Consider the following 22,500-nt stretch of genomic DNA (forward strand, 5'->3'; position numbering starts at 1 on the left):
CTGATTGTTGGCATAGTCTGGATATTTTAAGACTAAATGAAAGCTTTCTGGTTTTGGTCTAAATTCAATCCAAAAATGATCCATCTGTTTAAGTCCATGTCTTGCCAGCCCAGTCCTCTTTACTTTCTAAAAAAAAATGATTTTGTGTTCGTTCATGCTTAGATAATATCTCAAATTACTTAAATTGTTGTCCCTGTAACACAAGGATTGTTTTCAACCAAAACTACACAAATATTAGATGTCTGGTTTGTGAGTCATCTCTTCAGTGTCTTTTCAAACACATTTTGCTGACTACAACATAACTCCCTTAAATATCATTGAATTCCTATTTAATTACAACTTTGTGACTGTAATATGACTTTTAGCTCCTCTTCAACCAATTGAAGGTAGCCTGGGCAGTGTTCCTGTAAACAAACAAAAGCTACTGTATGTTTACATAAGTGTTTCTCAGCAAAATGAATTCTGTGTATCCTTGAGGTTTAAGCTTGGATTCAGACCAAAAACAGCCCTACCTTAAAATAGTGCAGGGCGCTTTCAAAGGGGTGCGTTGTTTAAGGTACCAGTGATCAAGGAAGTCCAGTTGGAGTAACAGATTCATGCGTTTAAAGGCTTATCAGATACCAAAACATGGCACAACGGTTTATAATTCTCACAGATGGGAATTAACAACTCTACATAGTTATAAATATTTTATCTTTCATCATGAATATTGTGAGGTAATCACCAGAAACACTGAGTTCACAGTTCAAAGTAATCTAGCAGGAGATGATCATGCTTAGCACATTTCTTTCTATCACAGTAACTGACTTTGTCCTCTCATGTGTCATGCAAAAACAGTAGCTGCAGATGAAGACGTAATGCAGCTTTGCAGTTTTTTGTACTGTTTTCACACCCACAAATATCTTATAGGTCAGTTAAAGTTTTCTGCAGAGGGTAGAACGAGCACCACCTTGACCGTGTGGCAGTCACTCACAGTGGAGAAGAACATGGTGAAGATGTAGACCGAAGCCTCCAGCAGATAGTGGCTTCGGATGGCGATGGCCACAGGTGGGACGAACATCAGATTACTGAGACAGAGCAGCAGGGTGGAGAGGAGCTGGAAACTGTAGGAGTAAGCCTCTGAGTTGTCTGTGCATCCCCAGCCGTCCCAGCCTAACACACACGCATACGCGTACACACAGTCAGTATGGCATGTTGATCTAAGAAAGTAAAGATCTAAGAGTAGTTTGATTTATTGTTGCAGGCTTTATGGGTTGGAAAAAAATGGCGTTAAAGCAGTTTCCAGCTTCCTTAAACTTTATATAAACTTTAGGAAAGTCTTCTTAAATCTTTTGGCTGAAGGAGTGAGAAGGAACTCTACTGTAGATGAATCAGTTTGTTTCAAAAGCTCATCCCTTTAGAATTTACAGTACCTCTTAAAGGGGATAAAATATTTATCTCTCGACAAGTTGAATGCTTCACCAGCCTTTTGTCTAAAACAGACATTTCTCTGTGAAAAATAATCAAAAACAGATATGTGTGAAGTTGTTTATCCTGCACAATAGAGCCTCCTGGTGTGAACAGCCTCCTATGTTAAAACACCGCTGCTTTGCCACTTGAATTGGATCCTGATCAAGTGGGGGATTGGATAAGACAGTGTGAATTAAATATTCGTGAGTACTGTTGAACGGAGGCTTTGCAGTGTGAGACGGGCCAAGGGCAAGTGCTGAATGCAAAGTGCCTGCCAGGAAGCGGTCACACATATGAAGTATGACAATGAATTTAACTGCAGAGAAACCAGCTCTGATAACGTAAGATCAAAGGCAGGATTTTAAAAAGCCTCAGAGGACATGCTTGGTTTAGTTTCATAAGCTCATCTTTTATTAAAAAGCTGTTCGTAATTAGGAGCGTGTTTTATTGTCTTATCAAAATGGCTTATATTAGAAGATTAATACCATGCCATTGTATGACTCATTGGACAGTGGCACCTACAATTTAATTGCTGTATTGTCAGTTCAATTTTGGAAAATGACCTGTGCCACCCCACCTTGCTCTGTCTCATTTCCTTGTCATTCTGCATGATGCTCTTTCCAACAAATTAGACATTCTTTGCAGCACTGATGAACCCATTTCCACAGAAAAGTTTTATCTTATCTTGCGTGCAAAAACAGCTCTTGACTGCTGAAAATCACTTCCAATTATTAATTCATGGTCACACTTTATGCTAGTTATTAATTACTGGTTAATAATTAAAGGCACTGATGAGCATACAGTTAATTTATACAATTATTTATCCACGTCAATAAAAAAACTTGCCTTGTTTTGTTAGTAACTGGCTTCAATAGCTTAGTGAATTTGAATGCAATTTGAAAATAAAGTGGACATTAAAATAGAATCAAAACAAAACATAAATAGGCCACTTAATCTGAATTTAGTTCACCTTCACATAGTGCACAGATTCAAATCAACAAACCAAGCGGAAATAGGCTCTCCATGTGAGGCTGAAAAATGCAGTGACAATGCAATGCTTTGCATTACATTTTTAAAGTAAATTATTACCTGCTTTGCATTCACATGCAGCATAAAGGTAGTTGTTGGTTCGCAGAAGCTTGCACTGTCCATACGTCCCACAGTCATTGATGCACGGAGTCAGGTATGAGCGCATATACACCTCGGCTGTGACATTGGTGCACGCCTCAAATCTGAAAAGGGCAGGGCATTACATGAGGAACATAATGGCAGTACCACTGGTGAATTTCGGTACTTTTGTGCCAGTGTGAAGGCAGAAATGTGCACTGTTTCACTTTTAAATGGATCTCAACTGACATACTCTGCACTCAAGCTAGACCTTTTTATTTGTGGGTAGCCACATTTTAGTTTTTAGAAGACTCTAGAGCAACACTCTAGAGATGATAATATCAGTCTGTTGTTGGGGTTACCACTTTGGGCCAAACTGAAATATCTACAATAACAACTATTAGATGGATTGCCATGAAATTTTGTACAGACGTTTATGTTCCCCCAGACGATGAATCCTACCGATTTTGAAAATCCCATGACTTTTCCTCTCATTTCATTATTAGGTTGACATTTGTGGTTCTTTGTGAAATGTCTCAACAACTAATGGATGGATTGCCATGGAATTTTGTACCAATATTCATGTTCCCCTCAGGCTATTTATAATAATTTTGGTGATCCCTTAACTTTTCATCTAGCGCCATCCTCAGGTCAGAATTTCAGTTTGTCCAATATTTTGCTTTTGACCAAATACCTGCACAATCTAAGGACATCCCCATCAGCCTCAGCTGTTCTTTGTGTTTAGCACTAACTAGCAAACGCTGCCAAGTAGCACTAACACACTGAATTCAGATGGTGAACATGGTAAACATTATACCTGTCAAACATCATCATGATAGCATTGTCACTGAGAGTGTGTTGATATACTGACCTTAGCATTTAGCTCAAAGCAACTCTGTCTCTAAGTACAGCCTCACAGAGATGCTAGCATGGCTATAAATTTCACCTCAGCACTTTGTTTTAGGGTTGTCACATGTCAGACAACATTACTATGTTAGGCTTGTGCAATCTCCGAATTCATAAAGCGATTACAAAAGTAATTTTCCACAAATGATGTCTGTGCTTTATAGACCAACGATGAATCTCGAGTTTTATGTGATTGTTTAACCTCCATTAGGTATCTCAATTAGGTCCCCCATCTGGAATTTTCCACAATAATCTTCCTAAATTTAGAAAGAACTATCTACTCCATTTTTGACTACTCATTTCAACATCTCCTATTTTTGTGTTTCTAGAGAACGATTTCTTCTTTTTTTTTTTTTTTTTTAATAATTCAGGACCTGATAGAGATTGTTGTTATGCAGACAACTGGAGCCAACAAACTAACAATTGCGCATGGATCCATATATAATTTGTTTCTCTCTGACACTGGGATAAAAGAAAAACCTTGTATGTTTGTGCTTATGTCGAAGCTGTTCTAATTGCTAGCTTCTACAATCAATCATAAAGAATGAAACTCCAGGAGGTAACAAATGTGTTTATTTCCCTTTTCCCAGAAGCCATTTTTTAATTGACACAGCTGCTCGCTTCTTTATTTTTAAGTTACTGTATATCAGTCAACTTAATTGTAGCCTTAAAGAGCATCTGTCATTCACACTATCTCCTTTTCTCTCTAACAAGACCCGCCTTCAGCATGTGTAAATGTGTAGATATCAAACACATACAGTAGCTATGTCAATGTTTTCCACATTTTCATACCTCAGCAATGCTTTCATTTGAGGATGAGTCCATGTCCCACACCATCTGTTATTATCTGTAATTCAAATTCAATTGGAGTGCCAAAGTGGCCTGGGAAAAATCTGCTTAATTTCATTCCATTCACATTTCTGTGCCATTAAGGGTTTGGTAAAACAGCTCAATCTGCTGAAATAGCTAATACTTAAAAACTAATGAAAAACATTGTATTAGACAAGTTAATGAAAACATTTTTCCACACCTTCTTGTCCCATCATTTTTTACACTGACTTTACACCAGTCTCAGCGAGTATGTACTTTTTGCCTTCACCTGTGGATTGAACTGAACATGAAGGTAGAGTGAACAATAAAGATTACAAGATATTTTCTATTCAGTAAAAGATAAAAGCTCTGCCCCTTACAAAAAAAAATACAACATGTTTTTTTGGTACAATGCATTATGGTCTGCTTAATATACTAAATATAGAAAAAACTAGTCTCTGGCTCTTTTACAATAAATTTCTGTCTGTATGAATGGTGAACATGATGATGAAGATAATGAACAAAAAGATGAAGAAAGAAGCACTTGCTCTTAGAGTCTGAAAGACTCACACCAAAATTAGACTTTCACTATTCATGTTTTAGAGAGATGCGAAAATTTTCTGCAGGCAGATTTAATTCACCAAATAAAAGAGATGCAGTAAGTCAAGACACCCTTCTAGGCAAATTAAATGTTTTAAGGTTAATTTTCAATTTGCATGTCTGTGCCACATTTGAAGACATTTTTGAATCATTTTTTTGACATTTCCTACTGCAAATTTGGTATATATATATATATATATATATATATATATATTCCATGTCATATGCTAGGTGTGCACCAGAAGCACATTTATGAAGCCAATCCCAAATTAATTTGCTGGGTGACAGATGGGTCAGGATCTAGCTGAATGAGCGAGGCTGCACCGTTTAAACAGTGAGCATGGTGTCTTCATTACAGCACTGAATTATTAATTTTCATAAACAAACTGCTGATTGTTATATGAATATGAGTTTTTAAGAAATACAGAATGTCTTATTTTGCAAGTGTCTTCCTGTAATTGACAGCAAATACCGTCTCACAGAAGTTGCTGTGGGGCACTGGAACCAAGCTAAAGAACTGATAATGAGACTGTCAAAAATGTATGAGCAAAAGTCATTCAACTGGTTTCCGTGGATTTCTGAAATGTTTTGGAGACTTTTGGTTGACTACTCCAGAGCATACAAGTTACACAATTGTTTCCATTTTAAAGGAATAGTTTGACATTTTGGGAAACACGCTTATTCGCTTTTGTACCCAGTTAGATGAGAAGCTCGACACCCTTGCGTGTATACTAAAAATGAAGCTACTGCTAGCAGCTAGCTGACCTAGCTTAGCATATAGACTGGAAACACAGGTGAAACAGCTAGCATGGCTCTGGCCCAAAAAATCCACCTACTGGCACATCCGAAGCTCACTAATTAGAACTTAACTGTATATGTTGTTTATTTAATCCACACAATGGCGATCTTCTTGTTTTTAGACTTTGTTAGTGTATAGATTAACCAGACAAGAATTGCCAGGCAACCAGCAGAGACTCCAGGAGGTTACTGGTCCCAAATAGTCCAATACATAACCCCCCGCAAAATGCTGAATCATTGTTTTTACAATTTTTATTTTTGTACAGATTAAACAAAAGAAATATAACGTATTGATCAGAGAGCTTTAGAGGTGCTGTTAGGCAGAGTCTTACTTTAGGACAGAGTCAGGCTAGCTGTTTCCCCCTCTTTCCAGTCTTTACGCTAAGCTAAATTAGCCAGTTGCTAGCAGTAGCTTGATAGTTATTCTATAGCCATAACAATGTTATCGATGATCCACAGGCGCAAATGAGCATATTTCTCAAATTGTCAAAATTTTGCTTTTAAAAACAATAACTAAAATTTCTTGCCAGCAGTTTCTTTTCATGAATAACTCTAAATGTAGTTGACTGAAGTTGTCCAGTGAAGCAGAGTATAAGCATATACTATAAACAAAAGTCAAAATACAGACGCGGTATTGCCTGTCTTACCCATGTTCAGTGCCACACAGAGAGCGCAGACTGAGGTACCAGGTGCCTGTTTGTGGATAGGGGATCCTCAATTTGGTGATATTAGCAGAGGCGTTCACAGAAAGGAAAAACCCGGCCACCGATTCTGCAACAGAAAAAAAACAACAAATGAGCCGTGAAACAAAGTGAGCAAAACTGGAAGATTCAGTTCAAGTTCAATCACTGAAAATAATGTATGTTTGCTGCATGTAGGTGATAAATTGGGCTTGCAGAGTGAGTTGAAGTGGAAGTCCTGAAAGAGATTAGTGCCAGTTCAGGTGATTGACCTGAAAGATGATGGTCTAAGTTTAAGCAAAACAGTTATAAATTTTGTATGAACAGTCAAAGTTTTGGGTATTAGAAGAGGTGGAGAAGTGTTTTTGTTATTCAGAAGTGAAGACCTGAAAGAGCCTTACACTCACACAAAAAAAACAATATTTACTAGTATTATTCTTATGGGACAATAAACTTAATTAGCCGCTTAGCTAATTAATTTTGGGGATACAAAACGTGACTATTTTGTCAGCTGAAGTTGACATACCTGATTCACATTTCAGTGATGAGTCTTCCCGTAAGAAAAGAGGCATCCCGTGATTCAGGCAGCCAAACACTGTGACATTAGCTCCTTTCAGCGTAGACTGCAGGAGGAAACACAAGCAAACGTCATTCATCCATCCGACCATAATGCTTCTGAGCTAACCCCTTTTCATGATTACCTCAAGTCTCATTTCCCCTCAGCTGTAAGATAATAAACTTTAAAACTAACAAATCAAGTGAAACTGCTCTCCCTCTTTCTGCCTGTGGCACCTAAATGAAAATGTTGGCAGTTTATCTCCTCGGAGCATCAATTATACAATAACACGCTCATGCATTAAAAAAGAAAAATCCTGGAGGAGAATTGTTCAAGCGTTGGGAACTATATATGCTTATACAAACTGGCTCAGTATGCTGAGGGGTGAACAGAGACCACTAAAGTCCAATTTGGTATCGGTAAAAGAACAACAGGAATACAAATAGTAGTGAGAAATACTGTATGTGTTTCTAAAATATCGGTTTGCACTCAAACACTAAATTTGACACTTCAAAAGTTTCAAAATTCGCCCTAATTTATTTAAAGTGTCTCTGTCTCTGGAATGATGAGTAGGTGCAGCAGAGCATTGAAATTACAGAATAAGATTCAGCATTCAGCATCACATGAATTTGCCTTGTGTCCAGAGAGAAACAGACCTGGTAGTTTGGATAACTTAAGGCAATTATTTCTTGAATATATAAGATTTCTCTCGCCCCCTAAGCACAGAATAAGCATAATGTATATGCAGGGGGTTGGCAAAGTTGTTAATCAATGCAATAACTCAACAAACACTTTGGCAGGTGCTGAGATTTGAAGCTTCCTAAACCCTCCATCTGGCCTGTACCCTCTTGGCAGTGAGACTCAATCATGCCCACTGGCATTTCAAGAAAGCCCCCACCCCCTCCTTTCCCAACTGTCCAACTGAAGATGAAGGATTATGCAAGAAACACTCATAGACAGAATACCGAACAGGCCCCCCAGACACAAGCACAGGGGACACAGAGGCCCCCCAAACCAGACTGTCTATATGAAGTGACTGTTATTAACATCTCTGGTTGGTAAGTCAAAGAGCTCAGTCAAAAGTAGAGATGTTTTTAGCCATCTTCAAGGCAATGTCGGTCTGTCGCTACACCACTTTGGTCCAGACTGAGATAACTAGACAACTATTAGATGGACTGCTAGGAAATTTACCACAGATAATCAATGTCCATTATCCTCTTCATCGATCCTCTTTATTATTTACTAATAATAATGAGGATAAATTCTGACTTTAGCGATCCTCTGACTTTTCCTTTTAGCATGAACACGAGGTTGACATTTGTGGTTCAGAGTGAAATATCGACCACTATTAAATTGATTGCCATGAAATTTACAACACATGTTTAAGGTCCCCAGATGATGCATCCTAATGACTTTCGTGATCCTCAGATTTTTACTCAAGTGCCATGATGAGGTCGACATTTTAGTTCTTTACTGAAATATCTGAACTACTACTGAATGGATTGCTCATGGTCATTTTGTCCAGTACTTCTGCTAATTAGCGAATGTTTGCATGCTAACATGCTAAGAGTCCCTTAATATCTATCTGCCCATAATCAATCAGATATTTATTTCTTCTGATGAATTTTATTAAATTAGTAATATAGCTCTACAGTGCATACCCCACACAGTAAGCTGAAGTTCAGGTGCAGTTTTTAACCAATAACAGCACTTACTTTATGGCTACCACAGAGTTACCTGCAACCTGCAAAATGTTGCTCAAGAGACACACACAATTTCTGCTATCTACAGAGGAGTTCGTACATGCCTTTGCCGAGGGGCCCGTCGTCCCACAATCTGTCAATACAAAAAACAGTTCCATTTATGATTTGGCTTACTTAAAGCCACACTACTGTGACTCTCTTGTTTTTTCGGGAGTACTACCTCTTTACACCTTACTGAACAAATCAACAAAGGTAAAGTCTGTAGCCAATAAAATGCTTGAGTTAATTTCCCCATACCTCAGCTGCATTTAATAATACAGTTGAGGTTATTGCAAGTCCAGCAGACTTGACATTGCAAAGCTTGCCTCTAGTACTTTAATGGTGGGGACTCCCATGATGCAGGCAATCAAGCCGAAAATGTTTAAAAACGCGTTAATCACGGTGTACCGCTAACTGTAACCATAATGGACTTGTTTTGAAGCTCACACTGGTTTGCACCTCACAGTGTGTTCACTTTCAAAGTTAAGGTAAAAGCAGCATTCAGAATCAGCGGATTTTTCATTGTACCGTTACACCCGTAATATCCCATGGTTAACACTCTGACAAATTATCCCTCCACGTTATGTGCCAATAAACATCCTGGTTCACCAGGAAACACATGAAATTAAGGAAGCAAGATGCTCTCAAGATGCAGATGATTATATTGTGATATGTTTGATCCTTCTAAAATCTGTCATCTGAGCCATTCATGTGGTGTAACCCCCTCCCCGCCTGTCTGTGTGGAGCTGAAATTAAGATTTTGCTGATAACTTTCTAGACTCAATCATCTCATATCATTTCCCCTCAAGCTGGAACATGACCGTTCCTCAGCACCCTGCATCTTTGCTGCCCAGTAACCAGTACTTCAAAGAGAATTTCAGTCACTTCTAAAAATACCTTTCTGTTGTCAGCCATTGTTGTTAATTTATGTTCAGTTCTTCTTGTGCCTGCCTGTTTGTTGTGCCGCATTTAAAATTCATGTCTAAAATTTTAATGTTAATATTGTTTGGGCTATTTTTTACTGTTGCTTGTAAAGCACTTTGTAACATTGTTTTGAACACTGCTACATGAATCATTTTTAATATTGTGATTTATAAGCCCGATCCATTATGCAGCTGTTAGTAAGGATTGTGGAATGTGAGTGGCAGGGGTTTAATTCAATCAGGAGAACTGTCTTTCAGCAATACAGTGTTCAAGGTGACTGAAGAAAACTAGCAAAACTTCTGAGTAAACATCTCTTCAGAAGCACTACTACAACAGCACAGTTACTTCAACTCTGATCATAAAAATGCTGCAGATAGAAACAACTTTTGATGAATGCCAGATATCTCTGTTGTATACTCTGTTGTGTGGCTTTTGATTCCCAGAATTTCCCAGGAGTTATGCCGATGACATTTGCCAAGCAGTACACAATGCCAACTGATGCAAGAACATGGATGAAGCTGGCACGTGTACTATAAACTGCACATCCCAGAACCCAAACTAATTACAGTAAACTCCATGATGAGTTTTCAGTTGGCTCAGTGAAATATTAAACTGTCTCATGTTTTAACTCATATTGGACATCATTATTTAAAAAAAAAAAAAGGTTTTGCAAGCATCTCACCCTCTGAACATCACTAAACATACCAATGCTGCTTAGCAACAGCAAACATTAATCCTGTAAGTGCTATGCAAAGGCAACCGGACTTTCCAGCTGCCTTTGCATAGCACACACAGAATACCATGACCTGGATGACTGAGAATCTTCACAGACAACAAACTTTACCATTTGCAAATATGAACATTTCTTATTTTTCTCTTTTGGCTTCACTTCAGTATTTTTTCATCAACTTAGACATCTTTTTACAAACATGTTCTCAGAAATGGGAGCCCAAAAGTGAGGCTGGAGACAAATAAACAAATTGATTAATAAATGAACATGATAAATAAAAAAGGAATAAATGAATAACAACCCCCCGCCAAAAAAAAACAAAAAAACAATAGATAAATAGATTATGGGCAACAAATAAATATAGAATATGTTTCTGTATTTATTTATTCATATATTTATTACTACTTTTTAAAAAAAAATTATTTATATATTTATTTCCACATTGTAGATGAGTGTGGGAATAAATGAATGTGGATATACACTGACCAGCCACAACAGTATATATATATAAACATATACATAGAGGAAAAAATATTAAATTTTTTAAATTTTATTTGCTGCCATTGCCAAATTACTAATTATTGTTTTGGAAAATTTAGAGTATCTTACAAATATCAATGTATTTTTAATATATCATGCTCATTTATTCATTGATTTATTTCCCAAGTCATATGGGCCCCCGTAAAAAGAGGACAGTGTAGGCTATTATTGTGAAAAAAACAAGTGTAACATATAAAGCCAAGAAGGCAGGCATTGATAGTGTATCAAGGACTAACACTCATTACAGTGCTTACAATTTCTGTCTCTGCATAAGCCCCACATAAAGAAAACTTTGAAAAATGGATCTAAAGTGATTAAACTGATCCACTGACAGTGGAGCTATCGGTGGAAATAAAAGCCATATGCATTCCATTCACACTCTTTCACAGAAAGTGATGCAAGGCAGACAAGCAGCTCCAGCTATTGTCTCCTTAAGCCCTGCAAATCTGCCCGAGTTCCCCACTGGCAGTGGCTGACTGGATTCTGCGCCTGTGACAAGTAAGTGACAGATCATCGCTGAGGGGGGAGAAATCTGTCCATAGAATAATATAGCATGACAGTCTCTCTGAAGATACATCTTGTGGCTCATACAACAATCACAACAACCAGGTTTTCACCGCAGCATACGGTCCTTGTGACATCTGCAGAATCCATCAACTTAAAATCAACCAACTGCACACACATGCGACTACACTGGGGCGTGGAAGGGAGGTTGGCAGGGGTCAGGGTGTTTCCCAGCGATGCGTGGGGCAGAAAAATACGCAGGACAAGTCGCCATTGCAGGACTAACATAGAGACGTACAAACAGAAGTTCTCTTGACTGGACTGCATGCGAAATACATGCGAAATTCCACAGAAAGAGAACCGGGGTTGACATGTAAACCCAGGGCGATTGTTTTGTGAGGGGAACCCACTATGTCGCCACATCAACCAAGAAGTCAATCAATAAACCATCCACTTAATTACCCAGTCAATACTGTAATTTCCTTAAAAGTCAACTATTTGTGTTTTTCTCAGACATCATGAGAAATACAACTGTTTGCTTTCTCAACGGCGGTTAGATGAGAAGACTGATTATCAATTTCATCTCTGTGTGTTCAGTAGAGATGAAAGATGTGTTTAGCCTAGCCTATCACAAAATCTGGAAGCAGGGGGAATAAGCATGGAAGCTGTATTTCACCCACTTCAAACCTGTCATATTGACATGCAGGACTACAACAAACAATTATTTTCTTTATAAATCAATCTGACATTATTTTCTTGATTAATTGATTCATTATTTTGTGTATAAAATCTCACAAAGCAGTGAGAGCAAAAAAAAAAAAAAAAAGACACAGGTTCCGGGAGCCTAAGTTGATATCTTCAAATGTCAAAAATATTCACATTTGAGAAGTTGAAATTATTACATTTTTGGCATTTTTGCTCAAAAAATGACTTAGAAGGTACAAAAATAGTTGTTGACTAAATTTCTGTTGATCAACTAATCAACTAATGGACTAATACTTTCATCTTAATTAGCAGTAGAATAGTAGAATAATGATACGGGTTCAGAGGAATTCGATTATGAAATGAAACTCTTTTAAGTGACCAACAGTTGAGTCCATGTCGTCATGGGCTGTATGCAGCCATGTGTAGTTGTCAATCTTTTGTGCTAAGCTACAAGTACTTTAGGCAAAAGATGCCCTTGAACTGTTTCTTTTCGGAATGCAGAGAGATGAAACTGAGATCAATCTAACTCCCTGGAAGACAGCAAAAAAAGCATTTTTCCCAAAATGTCAGAAAATTCCTTTGAAGTGAATAGTCAAAGATATCTGTTAGGGTTTTATGCTTCATTCTCTAGTTATTTCAACACTGGCTGACTTCCTTTCTAAAATGTTTAAAAGTCCATCTGCCAGCCTGTAGCTCTCCAGTCTCTGGCTCCCTGTAGACCACCGGAGCCACTGCAGGTGCATTCCTAATGCCATTACTATCTGAAGGACAGCTTAACAAAGATGTATCAAATCCTGCTTGGCTGATTTTTGCATTTTGAGCACTCTCAAGTAGAGACATATGTCACAAGCCCAAACATTGCCGTCTGTTTCACTGTGAACTTTTTCAGCTCCCACAGCACGGTCGGCAACCACACGAGCATCCATATTTAGCAGACTAGCTCAGCCAGACACTCTGTGAGCCCAATTATTCACCCTTGGTAGCTGGGGATTTTCCCTTCACTAACTGGTGCATATTTACTTTCTTGATTACAATCTGATCCTTTGCAATAGTAGAGCATACAGCTGACACCATTAGCTGTCTTTTCACCTTTTTTTTTGAATGAATAGTAATTTAAGATAATAGCAATGCCTCTAAATTTTTCTTTGCTTTCTTGCCAAGCCCTTAATTTTTTGGGATACTTGTTCCTACACACTTGTCTTAATTTGTCGATGGACAATAATTACATTGTGTATGTGTCAATTGCTCATAATTGAAATCAAAATCCTGTTTTCCTGTATAAAAATGTAAGTAAACAAACTATTAACAGAAAAAAAATGCTTTATATTTTGAAGCATAGCATAATCTGAGAAACTCACCATGTTGAGCTTGAGCTCCATGTTGAGGACTCCTCCACTGTCTAAAACCGGCATCAGGTTTATGGCGAACACGGCAGCCCTGTCTGGTGGAATTGATATATTTGGGCCAAAGAAGACATAGAAGTGCACAGAGAAGGTGTCCAGCTCGTTGCGCAGAGTGGGACGGATGGGCCAGCACTTGTTGGTGTCGGCAGTGGGGGCGAGGTAAATGATGCTTTCCTCTGAGGTGTGCAGGTGACTGGCGTTCAACAGCAGGCTGGGCAGGGTTGCCACTGAGAGCGTCTCAGGCAGGGAGAAGCCCATCGCTGTTCCAAATGACTGAGGCATGTTCATGGAAGAGCTGGGCTGTGCTTGGTCCTTTGACAAATTAGCCTTCGAGCAATCTGTTTAGAAAAGAAAAATTGAAAATTCCCACTGGAAATACATCAAACTGAGGCTTGTAAGAGCTGAACATTATGGTGGACTTTCATTGGCTTGTTACAGAAGGTTTTAAAAATGCACCTCGCAACATCTCGTGCAATGAAATAATCACTTTCATTAAATCACACCCAATCCCCAACAAACCTCAAACAAACAGGCAATAACCAAGTCAGTTATTTTACTTGCGTTATTAGGCATGCTAGGCAACAAAGTGTTTTGCAAATGTTTGAAATGATCCCCTTTGGCTGGCTTCCATAATGTAAACAGTAAGGTTCAGGGCTCTACACTGCTTGTTAATGAGATAAAGAATCACAGTAATTGCAAACAGTATGCTTTCACTCAACACAAAGCAACTCACTGCAAAATGGTCATTGGTGGCAACTGGCAAAGTACCATCAAATATTGCCAATCCCCAAGGGGAATGAATTTCAAAGGCTTTTCTGGCTCAGCCTCGTTTGCATAGTGTTGTCTCTGAAAGGGTTTGAAGTATTTTGATGTCCGTTCAGACAGCTGAAGCATATAAATAAAAATACCAAAACACCAAATACTGTAGGCTCGAGGCAAATCTATCTTTGGTAGAAACAAGTCAAATCTGTGCAAAATCATAAAAGATCCAAATATAAAGCACATGTTTACGTATGTATATGTGTGGGTGGCTGGGAGAGGATGGTGCTGTGTAGACATACTGTTTCATAACATTCATAATCCAAAGAACTGGATTCTTTATGCTTTCATATACAGCATAACACATTAATGCTCTTCAATGCCAAATCATCTATTCAGGGCAGTACACCTGCAGTGAAAATACTGTATAAACAACAATAATAAATAATAAAATGCAACCTACTTTTACCTTTCTCTGTCTTGCCAGCGACTCTGATACCTGTAAACTGAACTGAATTAAAATAAGGGCACATACTTCTCTACTACTTTTCATAACAACATAACCAATAGCAGCTAGAAAGCTGCTGTTGGTTAGGGGAGGACTCTAGATGGTCTTTTCCCCGAACCTGAGGTGTTCTTCAATTTAAATCCACAAAAGGTCAAGTAAAATCTGCCTTGCAAGCAGGGGGAGAGACAGAGTGTGAATAATTAGTGTCTGTGTTGCCATGGCGACAGAGTGCACTGTACAGTGTCTGACAGAGGGAGGGGATCTCTACATGGGAGTGGACTTCCCACAGATTTGTGAGCCATCCCTGTGGAGAGAGCATAAAGAATATCTTGGCGCTCCACAACCCAGAAACAGCATGTAGCACTTAAGCGTGGTATCGCTGGCCTCTTAGCAATCCCGTATGAATCGCCCCAGTTTGGGCTCCGGTCTGTTCATGTACAAGCTTCTTGATAGTCCGCCTGTGTCTCGCCTCCCTGTTGCCATCAAAACACATGTCAAAATTCAGTTTCTGCCCCACGTAACTGTAAGAAGCATGAGCATCTTAAACCTACACCTAACAATCGGTCTTTTAATTTTTCCAAGAGTGCCTGTGCAAATTGAAAGTCACAATTCCTTAGACTTTGAATTCAGAATTTTGGATATTTGACATGATACGCTACGGAAATTGACTCTGACTTCGGTTAGGCCTAATTTAATTTAAGTTTTCAGGTTTATAGAAATCACCCACGTATCGTCGAAATTACACTTCAAAAGCAGCAGGAAGAAAAGTAATGAGCAACAATGGAATCAAACATCTAAAAGATTGTGGCAGTAACCATTATCACAATTTAGATGAAAATGATGAGGGAAAAGAGAGAATCCAGCACATTACCTCTAATGAATAATTAAATTGAAAAAAATGTTTAATTGGGAAAATTGGTAATTTACACAGCAACCTATACCTCGCAGTGTGAATAGCCCTGATGAGACCTGTGAGCAAATCTTTGCAAGCTATTTTTAATAAGACAAAAACCAAAAATACCAGTGTGCTAAAATATTGTGCTTGGCTTTGAATAATAAGAAAAAGACAGTAATGAAGGCAAAAACTACCAATGATTTTGTGCCACGTTAGTAATAAATTTAAGCAATGAACAGAATCACACAATATGACTTACCAAAAAGACATCAGAGTTTGAATTTCTGATTCTTGTAATGTAATATATAAACAGTGTTACTGTATGTAGCATAGTATTGTTCATGCATGCAAACTACTGTATACAGATAAGCCTTAGCCTTAAATTAGACAGGATCACAATAGCATTAGCAATACAGCGATACAATACAGATATACCGATAATCTGCGATTTTACCTCATAATATGGTGAAAAGAGTTAAATATTGTCTTTTCATGTTTTCAATGTCCAGATAACAGTTAAAGCTAGATTATGCAAGAAGAAAGAGCACACTCATTACGGTAAAAGGTTTATGTCACGACACATAAAAAAACACACCCTTTCCTAATTTAGTCCACTCAGTGGTTTGCCATCATAGCCGTACTTGATCCGGTATGACCAGTAGCCAAGGGTGGCTAATGTTACGCCTCGTTTGCAAACTTTAGTTAGATATTGTGTACGGTGTAACTTACATTACTGAGTCAGTTTGCTGACTTTACGACTCTTCTTTGCTCGTATTACTGTCGCCCTATGTTTTAACATAGTGTAACATTTAGCCATTTTTGGCTAAAAGGGCTGCTTTTCAACCAAAGTTACACTGGCTTTCTTTAAATGATATAATTTTCTAATTTACCTCCTCCAGGTGATTGAAATAAACAACGAATGAATGAGGCTCTCTACCTGCATGGTCGGACTGATAATGTGTGATCAAAATAATTTCATTATTGTTTTTCGATGAGTTTATTGTTTGTTTTTCTAATATACATTTTGAAATTGAATACTGCTGCTTTATTTTTGAAACGTAAAAAGTAAATTAATACACCCACCTGTGACCTGCACCCCAATGCGGAAGTAGACATCAGAGTTACTTAGATATCTCTCCACCAGAATGTAGTACCACTGTTCCCAGGCAGGAACGAGGGTGTCTAATTCACAAGGGTTCCACTCCCTGCAGTCGAGGGCACTTGAGTTATGCACTGGTGGCGCCCGCGCTCTTATCTTCAGCACCACAGGACAACTGTCGCTACTCTTGTTCTTGGTGCTGCAGTTTACCAGCTGAACCTTCACCTTTGATATATAATTGGGGATAAACACTCTGCACAAGCACACCCACACACACAGATAAGCACACACAGACACATGGTTTAGGGAGGAATAATGCCAATGTACTGTATGTTTGTTATGTGCAGTATGTTTATTATGTTCGTTTCACAAAAAATGTTAAGCCCAAACAATTATTCTTAGAAAAGTACACCATGCATTTGGTTCTATGGTTTAAATTAAAAAGTAACTATAAATAATTTTTATGGCAGCAGGTAAACCCATACATTTGCATTAATATCTGTTTCATCTGAATGAATAGTGTTATAAATGTGTTTTGTAATAACAATACAGTTACTATGAAACTGGATTGATGCCATAAGTTCAAAAATGATATTATTTCCATATATGTATAAATATATATATATATACTATAAAACAAAAAACACCTCCAACAATTTACTTTAAATGTAAATGTATACATATATGACTAAGCAACTAACATTTCAAAATACCTCACATCACTTCATTTTTTTATGAAGCACTGGCCCTGAAAAGATCGAGAAAAAATGAATATAAAACCTGGAAAAAAAATTTCATGTTGCCCTGCTCACAAGCCTGAGTTGACTTTTCAAGGAGGGGAAGTTAATAAAGTTGTTCAGACTATAAGCACACACTTGGAAATGGCATCTTTTTAAAATGAAAATGCAAGATAAGCTTATAGAGACGTCTCCAGGAAAATCGTAACTCAAGATGCAGATGAGGAGGTGAACTGGGGAGATAGATTGTGCAAAAAAAAACGTTTATTTTCCCTTATATAGTCCACGATTAGGTGTGTAATTTCAAAGCCAACCCGTTTCTGACTTCTGGTTTTTGGAAGCACCAGTAAGAAGACTTACTTATAAAGTGCAGATCTGTTATGGATGGGGATCATCTGGTCAATGAAGTATCCGGGATAGAGCACTGAAATCCCAATTAACCTCTGGACAATGAGCTGAGGTTGGAAGAGATACTGGCATTCTTCAGACAGACCCTAGAAAGATAACACAGCAGTGGCTTAGATGGTATTTTAGAGGTTAACTCATCGGTATTTCTTAAAGACTGGTAAGGAAGAGATTGGATATCATTCAGACTGGATGAAATTCCTAATGGATTGTGTTCATAAGGCCTGTCAGCTTCCTGGATTAATATCACTCTGTCCTCCCTCTGCCTGCCACACAGAGTAACACGCACCCACTATTTAACATGTGTTGTTCTGAACCATTAATGCTTGATGTGCATTACTCTGTGAGATGAGCCAAGCAGACAGAATGACTTAGAGCCAGCAGGCCGTGCATTGTTTCTACACATGATCTGCTGTAAAATCTGTTTTAAAAAGGAACGGGGGCCTTTTGCGCCTGATTCAAAAAGACAGGTGTGAATGCCAAATTAGGCCCTTCATTCCTGTCAACTGATCACTAACCCCTCCTGCTCGAACCACAATTACTGTGGCATGTCATTAGTCCGGGAGCTGCAGAGGTGACCCTTTGATTTATTACAGCCTGTCAGTTGGACCTGCATATGTGTCTTGTAGAGCAAGTTGTGTTTTAATTAAGGCTCGACCAATATGGGTTTTTTAAGGCCAGTGTTTTTACACTGTAAGTGCAGACTGCTTTTGAAGGTGTTCAATACCTTTAAATCTGACCATCTTCATGCCAAAAAAGATATAAGCATTAATTTCTTTTCCCCAGAATTTCAGTCTTGGCAGGATGCTAAGCCTCTGAAACTCCATTTAGGCCTTTGAGCATCCCCCCACTCCACACCCAACACACACAAAACCACCCACACACACCTACACCCACACCCACACGCACGCACGCACACACGCACGCACGCACGCACACACACACACACGCACACACACACACACGCACACACACACACACACGCACACACACACACACACACACACACACACACACACACACACACACACACACACACACACACAAACACACAGGAACCCTGACAAATTGCATTATTTTACATCCTTCACTCAGAATGACCCATTGAGACCATACAATTTTAGGAAAACTCTGTAGGGGTAGTTTCTGGTTTATTAGGTGCACCTGAACAATCTAGTGCAATTCATTGCAACGGTGCTGCAATAAATGCAACGTCTCAGCATTGACCTCTATGGCGATTTTTGAGTCTGTAGTTTGTGGTGTTGTTGTATCGAACTGCCTTATCTTGAGAGAACTTCTTATATTTTTAATACTCCCATTTACACAGAATCAGGAGACAGAAACAAACACCTCTCAATATAATTTTTAAGGCTCACAAAAGAAGGATTTATTGCAGAAATAATATGTTAGATGGCATTAGACTGTAAAGGTGTACACAGAAAGCTAAGATAACTTAGTGTGTTTAGTAAAGTAAAAAAACATAGTAAAGTAAACAAACATATGATCATTTGAATTAGTACAATATGTATGCAAAAATATTCAGTAGCAGCTTTTACAGACAGTTATATATTTGCACTCTCAGACTGAGCTCCATTGCACTGACAGTGGACAACGGTGACTGGCCAATATCCAGCTTTTCATACAAGGCTGATATATACCGGCAAACCATTATGTCAAACACTGATTTTAATGATCATCATAAAACAGTAACTTCTTTTTAAATAATGGATAAGAGATAGAAACGTGAATGGAGAACATTTTAAATTAGTTGTAAGTGAAATTAGTTACCACTCCAGAATTCTGAGTGATTATATTAAAATTTAGTCTTTTTCAATGACTTCCCACAATCCTCTATTTTATTCCTGATATTACAGCCTAAAACTAACTAGCATCACTGTTAGTCAGATAAAAGGAAAATTGGTTGCACTTTGATGAAGTCGTACCAACAAACGTCTAGAAGCACAAAGATGGTTAGATGGACAGGCAAACATTTAATATCCTTTACTACTCTTATCATTTCCCATCGGTTTCCTCATTTACACTGAGCTTTGTATGATGTGTTATGACTTCAAATCAAGATATAATGCACCACGTCCTGGTCTGGCAAACAATGGAAGGAGTGTGTGGACAGTATGCAATTTTTTCTTATTCGTCTTCTTAAAGACATAATGAGGTACATATAACAATTAGTTACTCCAACGATTTATACAGGTCAGTATAGTAAGTTATGCCTGAATGAAATACATATGCTTGCATACAGAGACTAGAGTCTTGTTGTGGAAGGACAAAATATATTGCATATCCTAATTCAAATAAGGGGCATTTCAGCAAGTCAAAGTACAGGAGGAGATAACAAGTTTGACAGAAAATACAATTTATCACTGCTTCCTAGTTTTTTATTGCTAAATCCTTATATACTGTGTGCTCAATTCATTTTTTTTTTTTTTTTAATTGAGATTTTTATATATGCAGTGTGCATTCCCCCCCCTCTGCTTGCAATGCTTCAACCCATGTTTCCTTTCTGAACAGAAAACATCTTGGTTGCTTGAAAATTGCTTCAGGAAGCAGAATTTGGAAAAGGTATGTTATATCCATCCATACAGTGTGTCATTGGAAGCTGATCACATTTTAGCCACAGCGGCTTCTATTCCCAGGGCCCCCAGAGCAAACCAATTCTTTTGTACATGCAATGTTGATGGCAACTTTTGATGATATTTTTGATTGTTGTGTATTCTAGGTGCACTTTTGCCAGCCAGTGGAAACAACAAGGGAAGCACAACTGAAACACATGCCAGCAACAAATAAATAGCCTGAAATGGAAATCAGCAGGTGTTTATGCAGCCGAATAGGAGAACATGATGAGATAAAGAAAAACTCTCTCTGACACTGTTCTACGTCTTTAAGATCTGCAGCACAAACAGGAATACTAAGCCCAACGAATACTTATATCGTTTTTTATTTTATTATTTTTTTTAATCATGGTGGGGAGGTAAGTAACCATGAGGAGAATATTTTAGATGTTGATCTCATTGAATCTGTATTACATAACACAGTAGCATAAATAAGCTTCTGTTTCACCAGTCTCCATTGGTGCGTGATGTATAACACAAGCTTTTCATTTACTGCTCTAACCAGCAGAAGCTGAATGACAATTATACTCCATGGCTCTAAGGATGGGAGTCTTGTTGTGTCAGTCTGTCGGTCCACCACTCTGGTCCTGACTGAAACACCGTATGTTAACAACTACTGGATGGACTGTCATGAAATTTTCTACATACAGTACATTTATGGTCCTCAGCAGGATGAGTCCTAATAACTTTGGTAATATGCTGACTTTTCCACTAGTGCCGCTGGGGGGTTGACATTTGTGGTTGTGAGCGAAATGTCTTGACAATTACTGGATTTTATTTATCTATTTATTTGTTTATTTAACAGGGACCATGCAGATAAACATTCTCACATACATTAAGTATTGCGAAATATGTATTTAGTGCCAACATCAGGTCAAAATTTTAATATTTTAATTTCAGTCAAGTACTTTGGATTATAACTAAACACCCGCAATGCTAGCAACATTCCAATCAGCCTCAGCTGTACCTTGTGTTTGGAGTTAATTCGCAAATGTTAGCAAGCTAACACCCTGAACTAAGATGGTAAATGTTAAAAATCTGTATGTCAGCATTTTGCTCAAAGCACCATTGTGCTTAAGTGTACAGCCTCACAGAGTCGCTACAACGGCTCTAGACTTAGGATGAATCTGGGGGTTATCTTAAGCGGTAAAAACTGCTATGGCTGAACACAAAAATAGAGCGTCACCCATGGACCTGGAAAGAGAGTTTTTATTCACCACAGGCATTTTGATACATCAAAGCAGGAAAAACGCAGTGTAATTGATCACGTTAAAAAACAACTGCACTCCATTGAGGTGAGCCAGTTCCAGTGTGCTGGTATTGTGCATGACGGCTCACTGGGGCACCAGATGGAACTGAGCTATCGTTATCAAAATTTGTTTCATCTTTGCTTTTCCTGCTATGACAGGTCAAAATGTCAGGTGTGGAAAAAGGTCTAGTGCAGTGCAAAAACAACACAGTGACCAATGTTGGCACCAACTATATTGCCAAAACAAAAACCTACTGATTCCAATTTTAATATGAAACTATAACATCTATTTGTGATAAATGGTCAGGCTCACCTTCACTGAGATCTTGCCTTCATCCTTCGGTAAATGTGCTGCTAGGAACCAGTCTCCAGGGAGCGGGCTGGTCACGTTGAATGCTCCTGTTGTACGGTTTGGAAGAGTCCAGGCCAGAGTCACAGCAAAGGATCCTGGGACTACTGTGTCCCGAGGGAAGCGGGTGTACAGGGGGTTGATTACTGGCGGGGCGCCAGACCTGAAGTACCTATTAATCACAAAGCCAAAATTCAATCTTTGTTAGGGCCCCATGTTTTTTTTTTTGTTTTTTTTTCTTTATGAACAACAGATTTATCTGCCAAATATGAACTTCACCCACAGGAACAGCTGATAGCGTGAGCACCGATGGCATCTTTTATTTCCAATTTTAATCCAGAATATTAATAATCATATCCAGCCCTACACACTTGAATGTGATAAAATTCAATTGTCAATCACAGCATCACAGGGA

General features: G+C 38.3%; 1 protein-coding gene across 1 annotated transcript in view; it reads right to left on the reverse strand.

The window, feature by feature from the left end:
- tmem8b (transmembrane protein 8B) overlaps positions 1–22,500 on the reverse strand; it is a 39,094-nt gene that overhangs the window by 10,330 nt on the left and 6,264 nt on the right. Inside the window, exons 3-10 of the mRNA XM_040155760.1 lie at positions 22,050–22,257; positions 17,813–17,946; positions 16,700–16,968; positions 13,410–13,792; positions 6,877–6,973; positions 6,318–6,441; positions 2,539–2,681; positions 974–1,152 (exon numbers count right to left, since the gene is read on the reverse strand). Coding sequence (XP_040011694.1) covers positions 974–1,152; positions 2,539–2,681; positions 6,318–6,441; positions 6,877–6,973; positions 13,410–13,792; positions 16,700–16,968; positions 17,813–17,946; positions 22,050–22,257 — 1,537 coding nt within the window. The remainder of the gene's footprint in view (positions 1–973; positions 1,153–2,538; positions 2,682–6,317; positions 6,442–6,876; positions 6,974–13,409; positions 13,793–16,699; positions 16,969–17,812; positions 17,947–22,049; positions 22,258–22,500) is intronic.

Source organism: Xiphias gladius, chromosome 19 (assembly GCF_016859285.1).
Source record: "Xiphias gladius isolate SHS-SW01 ecotype Sanya breed wild chromosome 19, ASM1685928v1, whole genome shotgun sequence".
Classification (NCBI taxonomy): domain Eukaryota; kingdom Metazoa; phylum Chordata; class Actinopteri; order Istiophoriformes; family Xiphiidae; genus Xiphias; species Xiphias gladius.